General features: G+C 46.5%; 1 protein-coding gene across 2 annotated transcripts in view; it reads right to left on the bottom strand.

Moving 5' to 3' along the window:
• cfap46 (cilia and flagella associated protein 46) overlaps positions 1-21,364 on the bottom strand; it is a 368,598-nt gene that overhangs the window by 70,152 nt on the left and 277,082 nt on the right. For both annotated transcript variants that reach the window (XM_072479134.1, XM_072479136.1), the window contains one exon: positions 78-245. In XM_072479134.1, the coding sequence (XP_072335235.1) occupies positions 78-245 (168 nt within the window). The remainder of the gene's footprint in view (positions 1-77; positions 246-21,364) is intronic.

The raw sequence follows: 21,364 nt of genomic DNA, 5'->3' as shown, positions 1-21,364 counted from the left end.
CATTTTCAATTTAAAGGCTGCAGTCATCAGAAAATAGCATATGATAATTAAGAAGTGACCACTTTCAGATACTGTACCTTAAAACTTGTTCCAAGTCTTTCATTAACTGTCCTCAGCATATTTTTCATGGTTCCATCTTCTTGCAGTCTTTGTTGAAGATGTGCTAGTGCTGCAAGCTGGGAACTGCTGGTATCAAGTCCTACATTGATCAAGACCTCTTTCATCATCACTGATGTCGAGCAGCTCTGGAATAATTTCAGAAGTGTGTGAAACCTTTGGAGCAAATTTTCAAAAATTCTACTATTGTAACTCGCAAGTAGCCTAACTTCCCCCAGCCCTTGCAGGATACGAGCTCCCCCGTTAAGGGGGTGGGGGACCTCCAAACAATGTATAGTTGCACCATATATAATGCCGACGAGTTTATACCGGCTAGAGAGAGAAGACCCAGTAGGGAACTACTGAAGCTGTATATAATAGTAGTTGTAAAATAAAGTACGTTTTCGTTTCAACTAACTTGGTGTGGGCTCTTCCTGGCCCTAACAAAACCTACAAAAGCTTGATCATAATTATGCTGCAAAAGTTCTGCAGATTTACTTTTTATGTAGTTCACTCTGCAGTCCTACGCTAATAATATTGCCATGCCCTTATTATTAGTTAATGCATCACCACCATTGCTGTTTTCAACAGGAAGGGAAGAGCACTGTTTCAGATTGCAGAGCTTGGCTAGTTGCAATCTTGTCAACTATATGAATCGTATTGGCTGAAGACTGACATCTGTGATGCTGGGGACCTCAGGAGAACAAGATAGATTATTCATTCGGCACTTCTGGCTGAAGATTGTTGCGAATACCTCAGCCTTGTCTTTTGCACATATATTCTGGGCTCCTCCATTATTGAGGAAGAGGATATTTGTGGAGCCTCCCCCTCTAATGAATTGTTTAATTGTCCACCACATTCACGGCTGGATGTGGCAGATCTGATGTTTTCATTGTGGAATCGCTTAGCTCTGTCTATTACTTACTGCTTTTCCTTTGGGCAGCACGGTAGCACAAGTGGATAGCACTGTGGCTTCACAGCGCCAGGGTCCCAGGTTCGATTCCCTGCTGGGCCACTGTCTGTGGGGAGTCTGCACTTTCTCCCCGTGATTCGTGCGGTTTCCTCCTTCAGTCCAAAGACGTGCAGGTTAGGTGGATTGGCCACGATAAATTGCCCTTAATGACCAAAAAGGTTAGGAGGGGTTATTGGGTTACGGGGATAGGGTGGAAGTGAGGGCTTAAGTGGGTCGGTGCAGTCTCGATGGGCTGAATGGCCTCCTTTTGCACTGTATGTTCTATGCTCTTATAACTAAGAAATGTTTTACGTCAGATCAACAGCACACAGAAGAGAAGGGATTTAAAAATAGTAGGTTATTTCTATTAATTTCCTTAGTTTAAATGAAACACAAATCTTTATTATCTATGCCAATAGCCAAAAAAGTCACCACTGTCTTGAATTTCTATGCCACGGGGTAATTCCAGAGTTTCACTAAGGACAGCGTGACATCTCCCAACTGGCCACATACAAATGCATAAGGGAGTTCACCAATGCCATGTTCAAAACAGTTGATGATTTTGTGCGATTCACCAAAATGTTCCTCCAGATTTTGATCTTCATGTCCTTTACTGGATGCCTAAGCTTAGTGACTGGCACCCAAATCAGAATCAGAAGACCCTGAGTTAATTCATGGTGGGTGCTACTCCCAATATCTTGGGCAATGGAGTGAGAAACTGGACAGGCTTGTGAGACCATCACTGCATCCCAATTTCAGCCAGAGTGAGGTCCCTGCAAGATCTCTTGATTTCCGCCTAAAATAAATTACTGTGGGAGTGCCATCATAACTGACACACACCCTCCCGAAGAATCGACAGGCCCACAATTACCAGCAACTAGAAGAGAAAACACATAAACAAACCTGTCAAAGCCTCACACACAACAGACTTGGAAGGAGGGAGAAAAAGACTCAGTCACACAAGTTTTAATCCAGGCAAGGCCTGACTAAGAAGCCTAAGACGCAGAATATTTCAAAAAAATGGCAGAGTCAGATTCTGACTGAAAACCAGCATGTTTGCCACGTTTTCTCCCCAAATGTTCCGGCACTTTGTCGAAAAATTTAAGGGGTGTGTGTTTTGCGTTGTTACTCTTGAGCGGCAGGGCCTAAAGACACCGGAAAGCCTAGCTCTACAGAAAAATGGGCGTCCCTATCTCAAAGTTAAAAGACAACCCACCCTCCCCTTCCCATGGATATCAGGATCACCCCTCCTGCCCCATCCATTATCGTCAGCAATATCCAACCCCCCTTTCCGGCAACCATTATTTTTGGCAATCAAATCGGTGCACCCCCTTCGCTCCACTAATAATCATCACATAGATACATAGATATATAGAAGATAGGAACAGGAGAAGGCCTTTTGGCCCTTCGAGCCTGCTCCGCCATTCATCATGATCATGGCTGATCATCCAACTCACTAGCCTAATCCTGTTCTGAACACATCCATCATTGGTAACTCCTTCCCTGCATCTACCCTGTCTAGTCCCATTAAAATTTTATAAGTCTCTATGAAATTCCCCCTCATTCTTCTGAACTCCAGCGAGAACAATCGCAACCTAGTCAATCCCTCCTCATATGACAGTCCCGCCATCCCTGGAATCAGTCTGGTGAACCTTTGCTGCACTCCCTCGAGAGCAAGAACATCCTTCCTCAGAGAAAAATACTCCAGTTGTGGCCTCACCAAGGCCCTGTACAATTGCAGCAACACATCCCTGCTTCTATGCTCGAAACCTCCTGCAATGAAGGCCAACATACCATCCGACTTTTTTACCGCCTGCTGCACCTGCATGCTTACCTTCAGCGACTGGTGCACAAGGACACCCAGGTCCTGCTGCACACTCCCCTCTCCCAATTTACAACCAGTCAGGTAGTAATTTGCCTTGCTGTTTTTGCTTCCAAAGTGAATAACCTCACACTTATCCAAATTATACTGCATCTGCCATTGATTTGCCCACTCCCCCAACCTGTCCAGATCATGCTGTAGCATCCTTGCATCCTCGTCACAATTCACCCTCCCACCTAACTTGGTATCATCTGCAAACTTTGAGATGTTACATTTTGTTCCCGCATCCAAATCATTAATATACATTGTGAATAGCTGGGGTCCCAGCACCGATCCCTGTGGTACCCCACTAGTCATTGCCTGCCAATTTGAAAAGGACCCATTAATCCCTACTCTTTATTTCCTCTCTGCCAACCAGTTTTCTATCCACCTCAACACATTTCCCCCAATCCCATGTGCATTACAAAGAACAAAAGAGAACAAAGAAATGAACAGCACAGGAACAGGCCCTTCGGCCCTCCAAGCCCGTGCCGACCATACTGCCCGACTAAACTACAATCTTCTACACTTCCTGGGTCCGTATCCTTCTATTCCCATCCTATTCATATATTTGTCAAGATGCCCCTTAAATGTCCCTATCGTCCCTGCCTCCACTACCTCCTCCGGTAGTGAGTTCCAGGCACCCACTACCCTCTGCGTAAAAAACTTGCCTCGTACATCTACTCTAAACTTTGCCCCTCTCACCTTAAACCTATGCCCCCTAGTAATTGACCCCTCTACCCTGGGGAAAAGCCTCTGACTATCCACTCTGTCTATGCCCCTCATAATTTTGTATACCTCTATCAGGTCGCCCCTCAACCTCCTTCGTTCCAGTGAGAACAAACCGAGTTTATTCAATCGCTCCTCATAGCTTATGCCCTCCATACCAGGCAACATTCTGGTAAATCTCTTCTGCACCCTCTCTAAAGCCTCCACATCCTTCTGGTAGTGTGGCGACCAGAATTGAACACTATACTCCAAGTGTGGCCTAACTAAGGTTCTATACAGCTGCAACATGACTTGCCAATTCTTATACTCAATGCCCCGGCCAATGAAGGCAAGCATGCCGTATGCCTTCTTGACTACCTTCTCCACCTGTGTAGCCCCTTTCAGTGATCTGTGGACCTGTACTCCTAGATCTCTTTGACTTTCAATACTCTTGAGGGTTCTACCATTCACTGTAATTTTGCGCAATAATGTCTTATGCGGGACTTTGTCAAATGCCTTCTGAAAGTCCAAATATACCACATCGACTGGCTCCCCCTTGTCAACTGTACTGGTTACATCTTCAAAGAATTCCAACAGATTTGTCAAGCATGATTTTTCCTTCATAAATCCATGTGGGCTATGACTGATCCTGCCACTGCTTTCTAAATGTTCCACTATGATAATGGATTCAAGCATTTTCCCCACTACCGATGTTAGGCTTACTGGTCTATAATTCCCTGCTTTCTGGTATCTGATTTGTGTTCTCTTTTGTGAAGACAGAACCAAAGTATGTATTGAATTGCTCAGCCATTTCTTTGTCCCTTATTATGCATTCCCCTGTTTCTGTCTGCAGGGGCCTACATTTCTCTTTACCAGTCTCTTTCTCTTCACGTATCTATAGAAACTCTTAGTGTCAGTCTTTATGTTCCCTGCAAGCTTCCTTTCATACTGTACTTTCCCCTTCTTAATCAATCACTTTGTCGTTGTGCTGAATTTTAAACTGTTCCCAATCCTCAGACCTATTATTTTTCTTGGCCAATCTGTTTGCTTCTTCCTTGGATTGGATACTATTTCCAATTTCCTTTGTAAGCCATGGATTGGCCCACTTACCCCCTTTGCTTTTGTGCCAGACAGGAATGAACAGTTGTTGTACAAAAGCAAATTACTGCAGATGCTGGAACCGGAAACCAAAAAGAAAATGCTGGAAAATCTCAGCAGGTCTGGCAGCACCTGTAGGGAGAGAGAAGAGCTAATGTTTCGAGTCCAGATGACAAAGGGTCATCTGGATTCGAAATGTTAACTCTTTTCTCTCCCGACAGATGCTGCCAAACCCGCTGAGATTTTCCAGCATTTCTGTTTTGGGAACGGTTGCTGTAGTTCCCCCATGCGTTCCTTGAATGTTTGCCATTGTCTATCCACCATCATCCCTTTAAGTAACTCTCCCAAATCTATCAAGGCCAACTCATGCCTCATATCTTCATAGTTCCCTTTATTAAGGTTCAGCACCCTAGTCTCCGAATCAACTACTTCACTCTCCATAAAATTCTATCATGTTATGGTCGCTAATCCCCAAGGGGTCTCATACAGCCAGATTGGCAATGATTACTTCTCATTACACAGTAGCCAGTCTAAGATGCCTGCTCTGTGGTTGGTTCCCCCACATATCGGTCAAGAAAACCATCCCGTATACACTCCAGGAATTCCTCTACGACATTGTGGCTAATTTGATTTGCCCAGTCTATGTGAAGATTAAAATCAGCCATGATCACCGATATTCCCTTATCACATACATCTCTAATTTTGTGTTTAATGCCATTCCCAACCTCATCCCAGAGAGCGCCACGAGGAGATACCCCTGAGACAGTTCCTCCTCCTTGTCGGTGTGCATCACAGCTCCCTGAATTTAGGGCACCTTGATGGAGGTCTAGGTGCCTTTCCCCCTCTTGCCTAGTTAAGTGTATAGACCCCATGATGAGAGTGACAAAATGCTGGACCAAGCAGCTATCTGGCAGTCACAAAGTGCTCTACTGAACTTGGCTCTTCGTGGTGGGAGCCAAGCACCCATGTGCTGGAGCCATAACAGAAATCCTTTTTTAAAAAATACATTTAGAGCACCCAATTATTTTTTTTCCAATTAAGGGGCAATTTAGCGTGGCCAATCCGCCTATCCTGCACATCTTTGGACTGTGAAGGTGAGACCCACACAGACACGGGAGAATGTGCAAACTCCACACGGACAGTGACTCGGGGCTGGGATGGAGCCCGAGTCCTCGGTGCCGTGAGGAAACAGTGCTAACCACTGCGCCACCGGGCCACCCCTACATGACATAAATTATGGCTGCAGCCGTCCAAAGCTGTGGAAAGCCTCTGCCGTCTCTGTCAGGTGTTCGTCTGCCTGTCTTTACATCCTCAGCATGTTCCATTCGGACATTTCCAGAGGGTCAATTTCAGCATGGGTTCTGCATGGGCCTGCTTTCCAGCAATCCTCTGACTGTCAGGGGGCCTTTGCTCTCACACCAGCTGCTGTGAAGTGTCTGTGATGTGTTCACCAGATTGTGACCCTAACCCTATTCGCAAATGCTTTCGTATTGAGGTGACTGTTTCTGTATTGCCAGAGGGTGCGGGGAATATATGTGATGGAGCAACCGCCGGGTGTTCCATGTGATGCACGATCAATGACCACTAAAGCGAAGTTGTAGTCCAACTGAAGGTTTTAATAAGCTAGATGTTTCCCCCAACAGCTCAGGTACAGAATGGAGGCTGCTGGGGCAGCACGGGCTCGTATACCCCGCCGAGCAGGGCGGAGTTACCATGCAGCTTGACCAATAGGAAACATACAATTTCTACCAATGGTGTTCCAGCATTATCAGGTACCGTAATATCTCTACTACCACATTCACCCCCTGTTAAAATAGAGTCCGACAGGGGTGGTGGCCTGAGACTACAAACATGGCAACGTGGTAGAATTAGTTATGGAGGTACCGTAATACCTCCGTACAGCGTTTTGTAACTGTTTATAATTCTAGTAACTATTTACAATTTATGATTTAAATTTACAATTTAAAATGAAGCAATCAGTCGATCGGGGGCCCTGGTCATCCTCTGTGATCATCAGAGCTTCGGTGGTGACTCCAGTGGAGGCTCAGGCATCTGTGACTCCGGGAGCGTGGCCTCGATCTCTGTGGCAGCTTCTCCACCCCTAGACGGCGCTGGTGGGGAAAACGGTTGACCTGGGAAGGGAACGCCTGCGGGGTGCGTCGGTGGGTGGGGGTGCCTAGACGGGGCCGGCGGAAGGACCGATCCTTCTGTAAGGTGCCCTGGTGGAGGGGAGGGTGGGACTGGTGGCTGAGGTGTGCGTGGGGCTCCGGCAGGTGCTAGGTCTCGTAGGGAGACCGTATCTTGTCAGCCGTCGGGGTACGTCATGTCGGCGTACTGGGGGTTAGCGTGGAGAAGATGGACCCTCTCGACCAACGGGTCCGACTTGTGCGCCCGCATGTGTTTTCGGAGCAGGGTGGGTCCGGGAGCCGCCAGCCAGGTCGGGAGAGAGGTTCCAGAGGAGGACTTCCTGGGGAAGACAAGGAGACGTTCGTGAGGTGTCTGGTTGGTTGTGGTACAAAGCAGCGACTGGATGGAGTGGAGGGCATCCGGGAGGTCTTCCTGCCAGTGGGAGACTGGGGAGATTCCTGGACCGTAGGGCCAGTAGGATGGTCTTCCAGACCATTCCATTCTCCGTCTCTACCTGTCCATTACCCCGGGGGTTGTAACTGGTCGTCCTGCTCGAGGCGATGCCCTTGCTGAGCAGGAATTGACGCAGTTCATCGCTCATAAAGGAGGACCCCTTATCACTATGTATGTAGGTGGGGAACCCGAATAGTGCAAAGATGCTATGGAGGGTCTTGATGACGGTGGCTGCGGTCATGTCGGGGCAGGGGATGGCGAATGGGAACCGGGAGTACTCGTCAATCACGTTCAGGAAGTACGTGTTGCGGTCGGTGGAGAGGAGGGGGCCTTTGAAGTCCATGCCGAGGCGTTCAAAGGGACTGGAAGCCTTTATCAGATGCACTTTCTCTGGCCGGTAGAAGTGCGGTTTGCATTCCGCGCAGATTTGGCAGTCCCTGGTGGCTGTCCTGACCTCCTTGATGGAGTAGGGTAGGTTGCGGATCTTGATAAAGTGGAAAAAGCGAGTAACCCCCGGGTGGCAGAGGTCCTCGTGGAGGGCTCGGAGGCGGTCCACTTGTGCGGTGGCACATGTGCCACGGGACAGGGCGTCAGGAGGCTCGTTTAGCTTCCCGGGACGATACAAGATCTTGTAGTTGTAGGTGGAGAGTTCGATGTTAAGTATTGGTTAAGAGACATTGCAATTAGTTGTCTCATTTATGTTAAGTATCCATTAATTGACACTGATATGTAAAGGGGTTTCTGGTGGCCTCTGTCAGGTGATGTATAGTTAGAGTTTTGTGCAAAGGCTGTTGGAATGAAATAAATGTGTGTTTGTGAAAAAGGAACAGAACTTTAGACTCTTCATATCACAGCAACTAAAACATCTAACAATAGGTAGCAGAGGATGGCTGCTGTGTAAATGTGAAAGGTTGAAAGATACAACTTTTCCAGATCAAACCAAGGAGTGAGTGAGAAAAGAAAAAAAAAAAAGGGATATATGGCTGAACCGAGGATAAAGATGGCTGGATATGACTATCCTCCGTTATTTTCTTAAAGAGAATTGTACAACCAATGGAGAAGTGCAGTAGTTATGTGGACTAAGGTAACTGCTTTGGGAAAGAGAAAAGAAGGTATGGCATTGGTTCTTTCTCTACCATATGGCAGTAAAATCCGAAACAAAGTGCTTTCTGAGCTGGAATTGGAAGAGTTAAACTCAGAAGAAGGTCGGGAGACTTTATTACATTATATGGATAAGATTTAGAAGAAAGATGACTTGAAGCATGGTCGGATTTCGATAAGTTCCGTAAAATGGAGGATATCTCCATGGAAGACTATATAATGGAATTTGGCAGACTATATAAAAGGCTGCAGAAACACAACCTGGAATTTCCACAGTCTGTGTTGGCCTTTAAATTACTTGACTGTGGTAGAGTGAGCAACATGGATAGGCTCCTGGTTTTGACAGGACAAAGAACAAAGAAATGTACAGCACAGGAACAGGCCCTTCGGCCCTCCAAGCCCGTGCCGACCATACTGCCCAACTAAACTACAATCTTCTACACTTCCTGGATCCGTATCCTTCTATTCCCATCCTATTCATATATTTGTCAAGATGCCCCTTAAATGTCCCTATCGTCCCTGCTTCCACTACCTCCTCCGGTAGTGAGTTCCAGGCACCCACTACCCTCTGCGTAAAAAACTTGCCTCGTACATCTACTCTAAACCTTGCCCCTCTCACCTTAAACCTATGCCCCCTAGTAATTGACCCCTCTACCCTGGGGAAAAGCCTCTGACTATCCACTCTGTCTATGCCCCTCATAATTTTGTATACCTCTATCAGGTCTCCCCTCAACCTCCTTCGTTCCAGTGAGAACAAACCGAGTTTATTCAATCGCTCCTCATAGCTTATGCCCTCCATACCAGGCAACATTCTGGTAAATCTCTTCTGCACCCTCTCTAAAGCCTCCACATCCTTCTGGTAGTGTGGCGACCAGAATTGAACACTATACTCCAAGTGTGGCCTAACTAAGGTTCTATACAGCTGCAACATGACTTGCCAATTCTTATACTCAATGCCCCGGCCAATGAAGGCAAGCATGCCGTATGCCTTCTTGACTACCTTCTCCACCTGTGTTGCCCCTTTCAATGACCTGTGGACCTGTACTCCTAGATCTCTTTGACTTTCAATACTCTTGAGGGTTCTACCATTCACTGTATATTCCCTACCTGCATTAGCCCTTCCAAAATGCATTACCTCACATTTGTCCGGATTAAACTCCATCTGCCATCTCTCCGCCCAAGTCTCCAGACAATCTAAATCCTGCTGTATCCTCAGACAGTCCTCATCGCTATCCGCAATTCCACCAACCTTTGTGTGGTCTGCAAACTTACTAATCAGACCAGTTACATTTTCCTCCAAATCATTTATATATACTACAAAGAGCAAAGGTCCCAGCACTGATCCCTGTGGAACACCACTGGTCACAGCCCTCCAATCAGAAAAGCATCCCTCCATTGCTACCCTCTGCCTTCTATGGCCTAGCCAGTTCTGTATCCACCTTGCCAGTTCACCCCTGATCACCCCTGAGTTCAGTTTACTGATAAGGATACCTTATTCGAACAGATGACGAAAGCTTTACAAAAGTTTCTGGGGAAACATTCCATTCCGATGGCTCTGATGACCCAAATAGGTCAGCCTGCAATAAGGCAGAATATGGAAAATACACTACTAACAGGATGGCGAAATCGTATGGCTACGAACAGGGCTCAAGACTATAGAAGGAGACTGAGGCAAGGAAATTATGAAGACAGAAACCCAGTTAGAACCTACAATAGGAAGATGAACCCCAGAAATGCACGGGGCATGATAAATCGATGTTTTCGATGAGACTCTCAATACCATTATGCTTTCAAATGTCCAACTCGTTATGATAGAGTGTTTGAAGCGACACATGACACGGAAGAGTCAGAAGAGGAAAACGATAGTGACCAGAAAGACGGCATTCTCCTATTGACAAGCAGTTTTACGCCGGTAACGAGGGCGTTGGTTGCAGAATCCTTCAACTGTGCTGTATTGGACAGTGGCTGCACATCTACTGTGTGTGGAATTGACTGGTTAAAATGTTACCTGGACTCTTTGAATGCTGAAAATCGTAACAAGGTTAAGGAATTTGAAAGTTCCACAAGTTTCAGGTTTGGGAATGATAATACTCTGAAGTCGCTGAAAAGAGTGGTGATCCCTTGCAATATTGTCGGAGTGAATCATTTCATTAGCACGGATGTTGTATCAAGTGAGATACCTTTGCTTCTGAGCAGACCGTCGATGAAGAAAGCACACATGAAACTGGATATGGAACAGAATAAGGCAACAGTTTTTGGAAAGATGATGGACTTACAATTTACACAGTCGGGACACTATTGTATTCCCTTACTGACAAATAATATTTCAAGTAGAGTGGTTAAGGATGTGTTACTGGCAGTTGAAAATGGGACTTTAGCTGATAAAAAGCTTGTGGTATTAAAACTGCATAGGCAATTTGCACATCCGTCTCCTCGGAGGCTGAAAAATTTATTAAAGGATGCAGGGGTAAGGGATGACGACTATACTAAACTGATAGAACAGGTTAGTGACCGCTGTGAAGTTTGTAGGAAGTACAGAAGGACACCAGCACGACCGATAGTAACACTACCTTCGGCCAGGGATTTTAACGACATTGTGGCCATGGACCTTAAGATCTGGGATAAAGCAAATCATATATTTATTTTGCATTTTGTAGATTTAGCAACCAGATTTAGTCAATCAACGATTTCCGAAGTAAAGAAAAGAGAGTAATTCTGGATCAAATCATGGAAAAATGGATAGGGACAGGAATGGGTCCACCGGCAAAATTCCTTACGGACAATGGGGAGAATTTGCTAATGATGAGTTTAGGGATATGTGTGAAAACATGAATATCAGAGTTATGAATACGGCTGCAGAAAGCCCATTTAGTAATAGTGTCTGGGAAAGAAATCATGCTGTCATCGATGACATGCTTCAGAAGATTTTGGCAGATCGACCAAATTGCAGGCTAAATTCAGCTTTAGCATGGGCAGTACATGCAAAGAATTCATTGCAGATGGTTGGCGGCTATAGTCCTTATTGATTAGTGTTTCGGCGGGAGCGGACTGCAGGGGCCTGTCGGGAGGTGAGTATTTGCTTTAAAAATACTTACCTTGCAGGAGCAGCCCTTAGAATTTTGGTGGGAGCAGAGTGCAGGGGCCTGTCGGGAGGTGAATATTTGCTTTAAAAACACTTACCTTGCAGGAGCAGCCCTTAGAATTTCAGCGGGAGCGGAGTGCAGGGGCCTGTCGGGAGGTGAGTATTTGCTTTAAAAACACTTACCTTGCAGGAGCAGCCCTTAGAATTTCGGCGGGAGCGGAGTGCAGGGGCCTGTCGAGAGGTGAGTATTTGATTTTAAAACACTGACCTGGTCCCGTTTCTGTTCTTCTTTTCTGTTTATTTTTATTTTTATTTTTTTTATATAAGGCGGGAACCAGAAGTTCGACCCGCGGACTTCTGGGAAGGTCCCCCCCCCCCCAAACCAATAAATTCTGGTGGAGAGGAAACCGGAGACACTACACGTGTAGTGTCTCCCACCCGCCCTCCTCCTCTAACCTAATAATAAGACCCATTGGTGTGAGGTAAGTGCCATATTATATTATTATTATTTTTAAAATTTATTTATTAACCAGATCTTGGTTGGATGTTAGAGGGATGGCAGGGAAGGGAGTGCAATGTTCCTCCTGCAGGATGTTTGAGGTGAGGGATGCCGTTAGTGTCCCTGCTGATTTTACCTGCAGGAAGTGCAGCCATCTCCAGCTCCTCCAAGACCGAGTTAGGGAACTGGAGCTGGAGTTGGATGAACTTCGGATCATTCGGGAGGCAGAGGGGGTCATAGATAGCAGCTTCAGGGAATTAGTTACACCAAAGATTGGAGATAGATGGGTAACTGTAAGAGGGACTGGGAAGAAGCAGTCAGTGCAGGGATCCCCTGCGGTCGTTCCTGAGTAACAAGTATACCGCTTTGGATACTTGTGGGGGACGACGACTTACCAGGGGTAAGCCATGGGGTACGGGCCTCTGGCACGGAGTCTGTCCCTGTTGCTCAGAAGGGAAGGGGGGAGAAGAGCAGAGCATTAGTAATTGGGGACTCAATAGTCAGGGGCACAGATAGGAGATTTTGTGGGAGCGAGAGAGACTCACGTTCGGTATGTTGCCTCCCAGGTGCAAGTGTACGCGATGTCTCGGATCGTGTTTTCCGGGTCCTTAAGGGGGAGGGGGAGCAGCTCAAGTCGTGGTCCACATTGGCACTAACGATATATGTAGGAAAGGGGACAAGGATGTCAGGCAGGCTTTCAGGGAGCTAGGATGGAAGCTCAGAACGAGAACAAACAGAGTTGTTATCTCTGGGTTGTTGCCCGTGCCACGTGATAATGAGATGAGGAATAGGGAGAGAGAGCAATTAAACACGTGGCTACAGGGATGGTGCAGGTGGGAGGGATTCAGCTTTCTGGATAACTGGGGCTCTTTCTGGGGAAGGTGGGACCTCTACAGACAGGATGGTCTACATCTGAACCTGAGGGGCACAAATATCCTGGGGGGGGAGATTTGTTAGTGCTCTTTGGGGGGGTTTAAACTAATGCAGCAGGGGCATGGGAACCTGGATTGTAGTTTTAGGGTACGGGAGATTGAGAGTATAGAGGTCAGGAGCACAGATTTGACTTCACAGGAGGGGGCCAATGTTCAGGTAGGTGGTTTGAAGTGTGTCTACTTCAATGCCAGGAGTATACAAAATAAGGTAGGGGAACTGGCAGCATGGGTTGGTACCTGGGACTTCGATGTTGTGGCCATTTCGGAGACATGGATAGAGCAGGGACAGGAATGGTTGTTGCAGGTTCCGGGGTTTAGGTGTTTTAGTAAGCTCAGAGAAGGAGGCAAAAGAGGGGGGGGTGTGGCGCTGCTAGTCAAGGTCAGTATTACGGTGGCAGAGAGGATGCTAGATGGGGACTCTTCTTCCGAGGTAGTATGGGCTGAGGTTAGAAACAGGAAAGGAGAGGTCACCCTGTTGGGAGTTTTCTATAGGCCTCCAAATAGTTCTAGGGATGTAGAGGAAAGGATGGCGAAGATGATTCTGGATAAGAGCGAAAGTAACAGGGCAGTTATTATGGGAGACTTTAACTTTCTAAATATTGACTGGAAAAGATATAGTTCGAGTACATTAGATGGGTCGTTTTTTGTACAATGTGTGCAGGAGGGTTTCCTGACACAATGTGTGCAGGAGGGTTTCCAGTCTGTAGTGGGTAAAGTCTTGGAGGGGATTATAAGAGACAAGATTTATAATCATCTAGATAGGAATAATATGATCAGGGATAGTCAGCATGGCTTTGTGAAGGGTAGGTCATGCCTCACAAACCTTATTGAGTTCTTTGAGAAGGTGACTGAACAGGTAGATGAGGGTAGAGCAGTTGATGTGGTGTATATGGATTTCAGCAAAGCGTTTGATAAGGTTCCCCACGGTAGGCTATTGCAGAAAATACGGAGGCTGGGGATTGAGGGTGATTTAGAGATGTGGATCAGAAATTGGCTAGCTGAAAGAAGACAGAGGGTGGTGGTTGATGGGAAATGTTCAGAATGGAGTACAGTCACAAGTGGAGTACCACAAGGATCTGTTCTGGGGCCGTTGCTGTTTGTCATTTTTATCAATGACCTAGAGGAAGGCGCAGAAGGGTGGGTGAGTAAATTTGCAGACGATACTAAAGTCGGTGGTGTTGTCGATAGCGTGGAAGGATGTAGCAGGTTACAGAGGGATATAGATAAGCTGCAGAGCTGGGCTGAGAGGTGGCAAATGGAGTTTAATGTAGAGAAGTGTGAGGTGATTCACTTTGGAAGGAATAACAGGAATGCGGAATATTTGGCTAATGGTAAAGTTCTTGAAAGTGTGGATGAGCAGAGGGATCTCGGTGTCCATGTACATAGATCCCTGAAAGTTGCCACCCAGGTTGATAGGGTTGTGAAGAAGGCCTATGGAGTGTTGGCCTTTATTGGTAGAGGGATTGAGTTCCGGAGTCATGAGGTCATGTTGCAGCTGTACAAAACTCTGGTACGGCCGCATTTGGAGTATTGCGTACAGTTCTGGTCACCGCATTATAGGAAGGACGTGGAAGCTTTGGAGCGGGTGCAGAGGAGATTTACCAGGATGTTGCCTGGTATGGAGGGAAAATCTTATGAGGAAAGGCTGATGGACTTGAGGTTGTTTTCGTTAGAGAGAAGAAGGTTAACAGGAGACTTAATAGAGGCATACAAAATGATCAGGGGGTTAGATAGGGTGGACTGTGAGAGCCTTCTCCCGCGGATGGAAATGGCTAGCACGAGGGGACATAGCCTTAAACTGAGGGGTAATAGATATAGGACAGAGGTCAGAGGTAGGTTCTTGACGCAAAGAGTGGTGAGGCCGTGGAATGCCCTACCTGCAACAGTAGTGAACTCGCCAACATTGAGGGCATTTAACAGTTTATTGGATAAGCATATGGATGATAATGGCATAGTGCAGGTTAGATGGCTTTTGTTTTTTGACTTCCCATGTCGGTGCAACATCGTGGGCCGAAGGGCCTGTACTGCGCTATATTGTTCTATGTTCTATGTTTGGTAGAAATCCTAAAATTCCGTCCAGTTTGGATGACCAGCCTCCAGCTTGGGAGGGGACTACAATTAGCTCTGGTTTTGCTGAACATTTAAATGCATTACATAGCAGTAGAAAAGCTTTTTTGGAAGCAGAAGTCTCTGAAAGAATTCGCAGAGCTTTAAGACATAATGTACGGCCATCAGATGTCGTTTTTCAGCAAGGAGGCATGGTATACTATAAGAGAGACAATTCTAATGAATGGAAAGGCCCAGGGAAGATCATAGGCATAGATGGCAAAGCAATTATTTTGCAACATGGTAATCAAACTGTTAGGGTACATTCATCAAGGATAATGGGTACAGATTTTCAAATTTAGACAGAGCAGACAGACATGACGAGGAACCAGAGTCATGTGGTACAGCACGTGTTACAGAACTATGAGGACCAATTATCTGATTTAGACAGGGTTTCTGTGGAGGAACAGAACACTTCTGACGAATTAGAACAGGCCATTTTTCCGAAAGGGCAACTGCCAAAAGCTGGTACAAAAGTGACATACTTGCCTGAAGGGTCTAGTCAATGGAAGGATGCAACTGTTATTAGTAGAGCAGGGAAGGCCACTGGAAAGTGTAAACATTGGTTGAATGTACAGCATTCAGGGGAAGGAGCCAAGAAAATGGATTGGGAAAACGAAGTTCAAAAATGGAGGGCACAGAAACACAGTGCCAGTTCAGATAGTACATCAGATAGTGAACAGGTCCACAGGAAAAGGTCGAGAACTATTGAAAGGACATCCCACAGCAGAAGGGAAAGATCAAGTAGTAGCAGTACAGAACGAGATACCAGACGGGAGAGGGAGACGTAGTTTATCAAAATCTCGGAACATGAGTAAGACTCCGAATACTAATAGGAGTAGAAGCCCACATGCTCGTGAGATTTTGATGGCTTCAAATAAATTACTTGAAAAATTATCAAAGTTATCAAATAAGCTAAACAGCAAGAACTGCATAGTTGGAGTGAATTTGGGGTATACACGGAAGTACCGGATAGGGGACAAAGAGCTCTATCCCACAGATGGATTTGCATGGAAAATGTTCTTCCAGCTGGAACTTATAAGGCAAAGGCCAGGCTTGTGGCAAGGGGATTTGAAGAAAACTTAGAAGATCAGGATTTGAGGGTAGATTCACCTACAGCAGGAAAGGTTATTTTAAAGATCTTCTTGGCTCTATTAGCCACAAAGGCATGGAAATGCAAATCTATAGTTATAAAAGATGCCTTTTTGCAGGGGCATCAGCTCCAGAGAGACATTTTTCTCCATCCTCCTAAAGAAGCAGCTAACACAGAAGGGGTACTCTGGAAGTTGAACAAATGTATATATGGATTAAATGATGCATCTAGAGTCTGGTATTTTTCGGTAAGGTCAGTTTTGTTAAAGTTAGGCTGTTGCCAGTTGAAAGTAGATCCTGCAATGTTTTACTGGCACTATAAAGGAAATCTTTCTGGCATTTTTATGATGCATGTCGATGATTTTTTGTGGGGTGGGACTAGTGATTTTGAAGCTATTGTAATCTCTGGTTTGAGGAAAGAATTCAAGGTTGGAAGTCAGTCTTCCGGTGCATTTAAATATATTGGACTGAAAATCGGACAGACTAAGTTAGGAGCAACTTTACGTCAGCAATCTTATTTGGAAAGCATCAGCCCAATAGCAATTAGTCGTGGCCGAGTTTCACAAAAAGACGCAATGGTTTCAAAGATAGAAAAAGAGCAACTGCAAAGTTTAATTGGACAACTGAACTGGTCAGGTAGACAGACTAGACCGGACGTGAGTTTTGATGTCTTAGAGTTGAGTACAAAAATGAATGAACCCAAAGTGGAAGACATAATAAGAGCAAATAAAGCATTGGCCAAACTAAAAATGCAGGAGTGTGTTTTGAAGTTCCCGGTTTTAGGTGACCGTAGGCACTTGAAACTAATAGTTTATAGTGATGCGTCCTACGCAGATTTATGTGATGGGGTTTCAAGCATTGGAGGTTTTATAATTTTTCTTTTGGGGAACAATGGTAAATGTTACTCGCCTGTGTGGGAAACAAAGAAAATAAGGAGAGTAGTAAAAAGCGCGGTCGGGAACGTAAGTGCGGGCGTTTCTGGAGGCCACATCCAGGGAGCCTGCAAGGGCCCGTGCCTCCTTGAGACCAAGAGTGTCTTTTTCCTGCAATCGCTGGCGGATTTGGGAGGACAGCATACCTGCCACGAAAGCGTCCCGGACCAAGAGTTCAGTGTGTTCGCTCGCCGAAACTTACGGGCAGCTGCAGTTTCTCCCCAACACCAGGGGTGCACGGTAGAATTCTTCCAACGATTCCCCAGGGATTTGTCGCCTCGTTGCTAGCAGATGTCGGGCGTAGACCTGGTTTACCGGGCGAATATAATGTCCTTTTAGCAGCTCTATTGCTGCATCAAAGTCTTCCGCTTCCTCGATGAGGATGTAAATCTCCGGGCTCACCCTCGAGTGCAGGACTTGCATTTTCTGTTCTCCCGTGAGTGTGTTTTCGGCCGTCCCGAGATATCCTTTAAAACACGCCAGCCAGTGCTTGAAGATTGCCGCTGAGTTAGCCGCGTGGGGGCTGAGTTGCAGACATTCTGGCTTGATTCGGAGCTCCATCCTTTTAAATCTAGCTTATTAAATTGATGCACGATCAATGACCACTAAAGCGAGGTTGTAGTCCAACTGAAGGCTTTAATAAGCTAGATGTTTCCCCCAGCAGCTCAGGTGCAGAATGAAGACTGCTGGGGCGGCATGGGCTCTTATACCCTGCCTAGCAGGGCGGAGCTACCATACAGCTTGACCAATAGGAAGCATACAATTTTTACCAATGGTGTTCCAGCATTACCAGGTACCGTAATACCTCTACTACCACACCATGTTAGCATCCCCAGAGGTTGTATTTGACCAGCGCAGATGAGATGGGCCATCGGGCCTTTTCTGTGCTGTAGACTTCTATGACTCTATGACTAGGCGGAGTTCTGGCTTCCTGCAGACTGTGCGTAACATGTCTCCTGAGTGTGAGGATCTGTAGTGGAGCACAAGCTTGAGGTTATGCATAATTCCATTTTCCACTGCAGTTCCGTGCCTGCCTCCTGTATGCCAAGTTCCCAACACCGGATTGGAGACATCCTCACTCTATTATATTAATACTCCAGCCTTACCATCTGTAACTGAGCTTACACCCTTCTCCTGACATAGTTTGACTGCCTCCTCCTTTAGATGGGCCAACTTACAGAGTTCAGAGCCACTGACACCAGGCTTTGAGTGTTCCATAACATTTTTTTTGTATTTGTTCATAGCTTGTGGGAATCACTGGCTAGGCCAGAGTTATTGCCTATCCCTAATTTCCCTTGAGAAAGTGGTGGTGAACTGCCATCTTGAACTGCTGCAGTCCATCTTATGCAGTGCCCTTAGAGAGCGGGTTTCATGATTTTGACCCAGCAACAGTGATGCAAAGTTCCAAGTCAGGATGGCATGTGATTTGGAGTGGATCTTTCAGGTCATCGTGTTCCCACATGTGTGCTGCCCTTGTTCTTCTAGATGAGATGAGATGAGTCGAGGGTTTGGAAGGAGCCTTGATAAGTTGCTTCAGTGCATCTTGCAGATGTTACTCATTGCAGACATTGTGCCTCAGTGGTAGAGAGTGTGAAGGTTTAAGGTGATGAATGGGGTGCCAATCAAATGGGCTGCTTTATGTTGAGTTGTTGGTTTGCTATGTCCTGAGTGGTGTAGAGTTTCTTCAGTGTTGTGATATCTGAATTCATCCAGGCAATGGAGAGTACTCTACAACACTCCTGACCTAAGTCATGTAGATGGTGGACAGGCTTTGGAGAGTGGGGGGGGGTATGTTACACTCTGCAGAATTACCAGTCTTTGGCCTGCTCTTCTTGCCACAATTTAAATGGCTGGTCCAGTTCATTTTCTGGTCAACAATAACTCCCAGGGTATTGATAGTTGGGAATTCAGCTTTGATAATTCCATTGACTGTCAAGGGGAGGTAGTTAGATTCTGTCTTGATGGAGATAGTCATTGCCTGGAACTTGTATGGTGTGAATATTATTTGCCATGGATCAACCCGTGTATGTGGGCATAGACTGCTTCAGTATCGGAAGCATCACGAATCGTGCTGAACATTGTGCAATGCCGTGCGCGCATTTGGCCTGCAGGCAGACGAAAGGATTGGATATCATCTCTGTGCACAGCGAATCCCTTGAAGAGAATATAAGCCTCTGACAGCTAATGTCACCTCTCAAGTAAGTGTTACACACACACACACACTTCTGCAAATGGTACAATGTTCACAGCATGAATTGGTACCCACACATTCAGTTCACATGTTCAATCTGGTGCTGAGGCCTAGAACCTACACTCCTGCCTGATATACCTCTCCAACCACACAATTACATTTTATATGCCATCTTCAATGCCACTTGGCAGTGACAGTTGGCCTTGGCAGAGCACAGCAGGTCACTGGCCCTTCTGTGGCATTGGACGCAGTTTTGGTCAATGGCTGCTAACCTCCGCTGCAATCTCTTCTACCCCACTTTGATCAGGCCATATCTGGGAAAAAGGACCTCCCACCATTCACAGCTGGCCTAGACGAGATCCTGCGGACAGGATTGCTAAACAGTGGGACCACTCACTGCTGCGCTGATCTAATGGTTTGATGGTAAGGGGAATGCAACAGTTTCAGGGATTCAAGAGTAACAGTTGGCAGAAGTTGGCAACAGTTCTAATTCCAATTCCAAATCCTCCTCTCAGACAGGCAGAATGATGCTGCTGGCTTACAGGGAATAGATGCCATTGAAATATGGGGAGGGATTCTCCAAGCCTCCGCTCCGAAATTGCGCTTGGCATGGGGCGGAGAATGGGCGTCAGACCCGCGATCGGGTACAATGCCGCTCCCGCGATTTCGACCAGAGAATTGCCGCCAATCACGCGTGAGTGGTCGGCGCGGCGCTGGTCGGGGGCGATTGAAAGAGGCCCCTGCAGCGATTCTCCGCCGACAACTGGCCAAATTCCTGCCACCGTGGTTCATTCATGGTTCCACCCGGCGGGAGCTCAGTGGCGGCTGTTGCCTGATGGGTGGTGGGGGGATCCATCACCGGGGGGGGGGGGGGCCTCCAAGATGGCCAGGCTCACAATCAGGGACCACTGATCGGCGGGCAGGCGCAATCTCAGGGGGGCCTATATGGTCGGGGTCGCCCTACGGTATGGGTCGGCCTTGTTGCATGGGGCCGCCGAGCAGGAGGTGCAGGGCCCCGTATCGGCAGCCAGAGCTGCAAGGAGCACTCCAGGGCCCTGCTAGCCCCCTGCAAAATGGAGAATCACTCTGGGCTTTCTCCAGGAAAGTCCAGAGTGATTCAAGCCAGTTTTCTTGCGGGAGTGGGGACATAGCCCCATATCAGAGAATTCTCCCCATGGTAACAGTGGGGTCAGTGGCCTCCTGCCTGACCCAATGCACAACTGACTGGGCCTCTCATCTGTGCATAGCTAATTGGTGGCCACTGCATGATGAGTTGAAGTCCTGCTCACTTCTGGTCCCCCCATTAGGACACTCACCGGTGCAACTGCTAGAGAACACACAACTTCACTCGGATACAGGCTTCCCCAGGGTCTGTTATATTACTTTGTGCAATATATGTTACTCATTTGCTTCTTGCCAGGATGATCTTTAACTCAACGTTGATTAACACTCGTAGTCTTCCAATTAGAGCAAATACTTTATTGAGTAACATTAACAAACAAACTATGAGTTTGTTCTCTCTCCAACACTTATACTAGATGTTAAATAAACAAGATTGAATAAGAATTAACTATGATTAACTACACCTACATTCTGAGCTGTCTCTTTCTACTTCTGGTCACTAGTCACTATCCACACGAAGAGAGGGATCTCGGCTTGAGTTTGTCTTTTTATACCCATCTCCAGTGCTGCCATCTAGTGATTACTTAGCTGTTATGTCTATACATTAACCCCTTGTGTACATACAGATATGCAAATCACTACAGGATCAAGGTTCCACTAACTGCATGCGCTTCCCCTGTGGGCACACTTGCTAACTGTACCTGACACTGCAACCGAAAGAGATATAACTCAGTTTCTAGCTGGTGTGTGACCACATGCAGTGAATCATGCAGGACAATGCCCCATATCCTGGCAGCACTTTTGATGCATTCATTCTGCAGCAATTCACCATGCCAGCTCTATTGGAGCAAGTACTGCACATGAAAGAGTGGTTATCAGGTGATAAGGGTTATATACTGACCACATGGCAAATGATTAGGATGCACAGCTCACATCCATGTTCAGGCAGCATACAATACAAGCTATGGTGCTACGTGAAATGTGATAGGGCAGACAAGGAGCTTTTCACAGT

This window comes from Scyliorhinus torazame, chromosome 16 (genome assembly GCF_047496885.1).
Source record: "Scyliorhinus torazame isolate Kashiwa2021f chromosome 16, sScyTor2.1, whole genome shotgun sequence".
NCBI classification, from domain to species: domain Eukaryota; kingdom Metazoa; phylum Chordata; class Chondrichthyes; order Carcharhiniformes; family Scyliorhinidae; genus Scyliorhinus; species Scyliorhinus torazame.
Note: the sequence above shows the minus strand (reverse complement) of the source record. Positions and strands in the feature narration are given on the sequence as shown.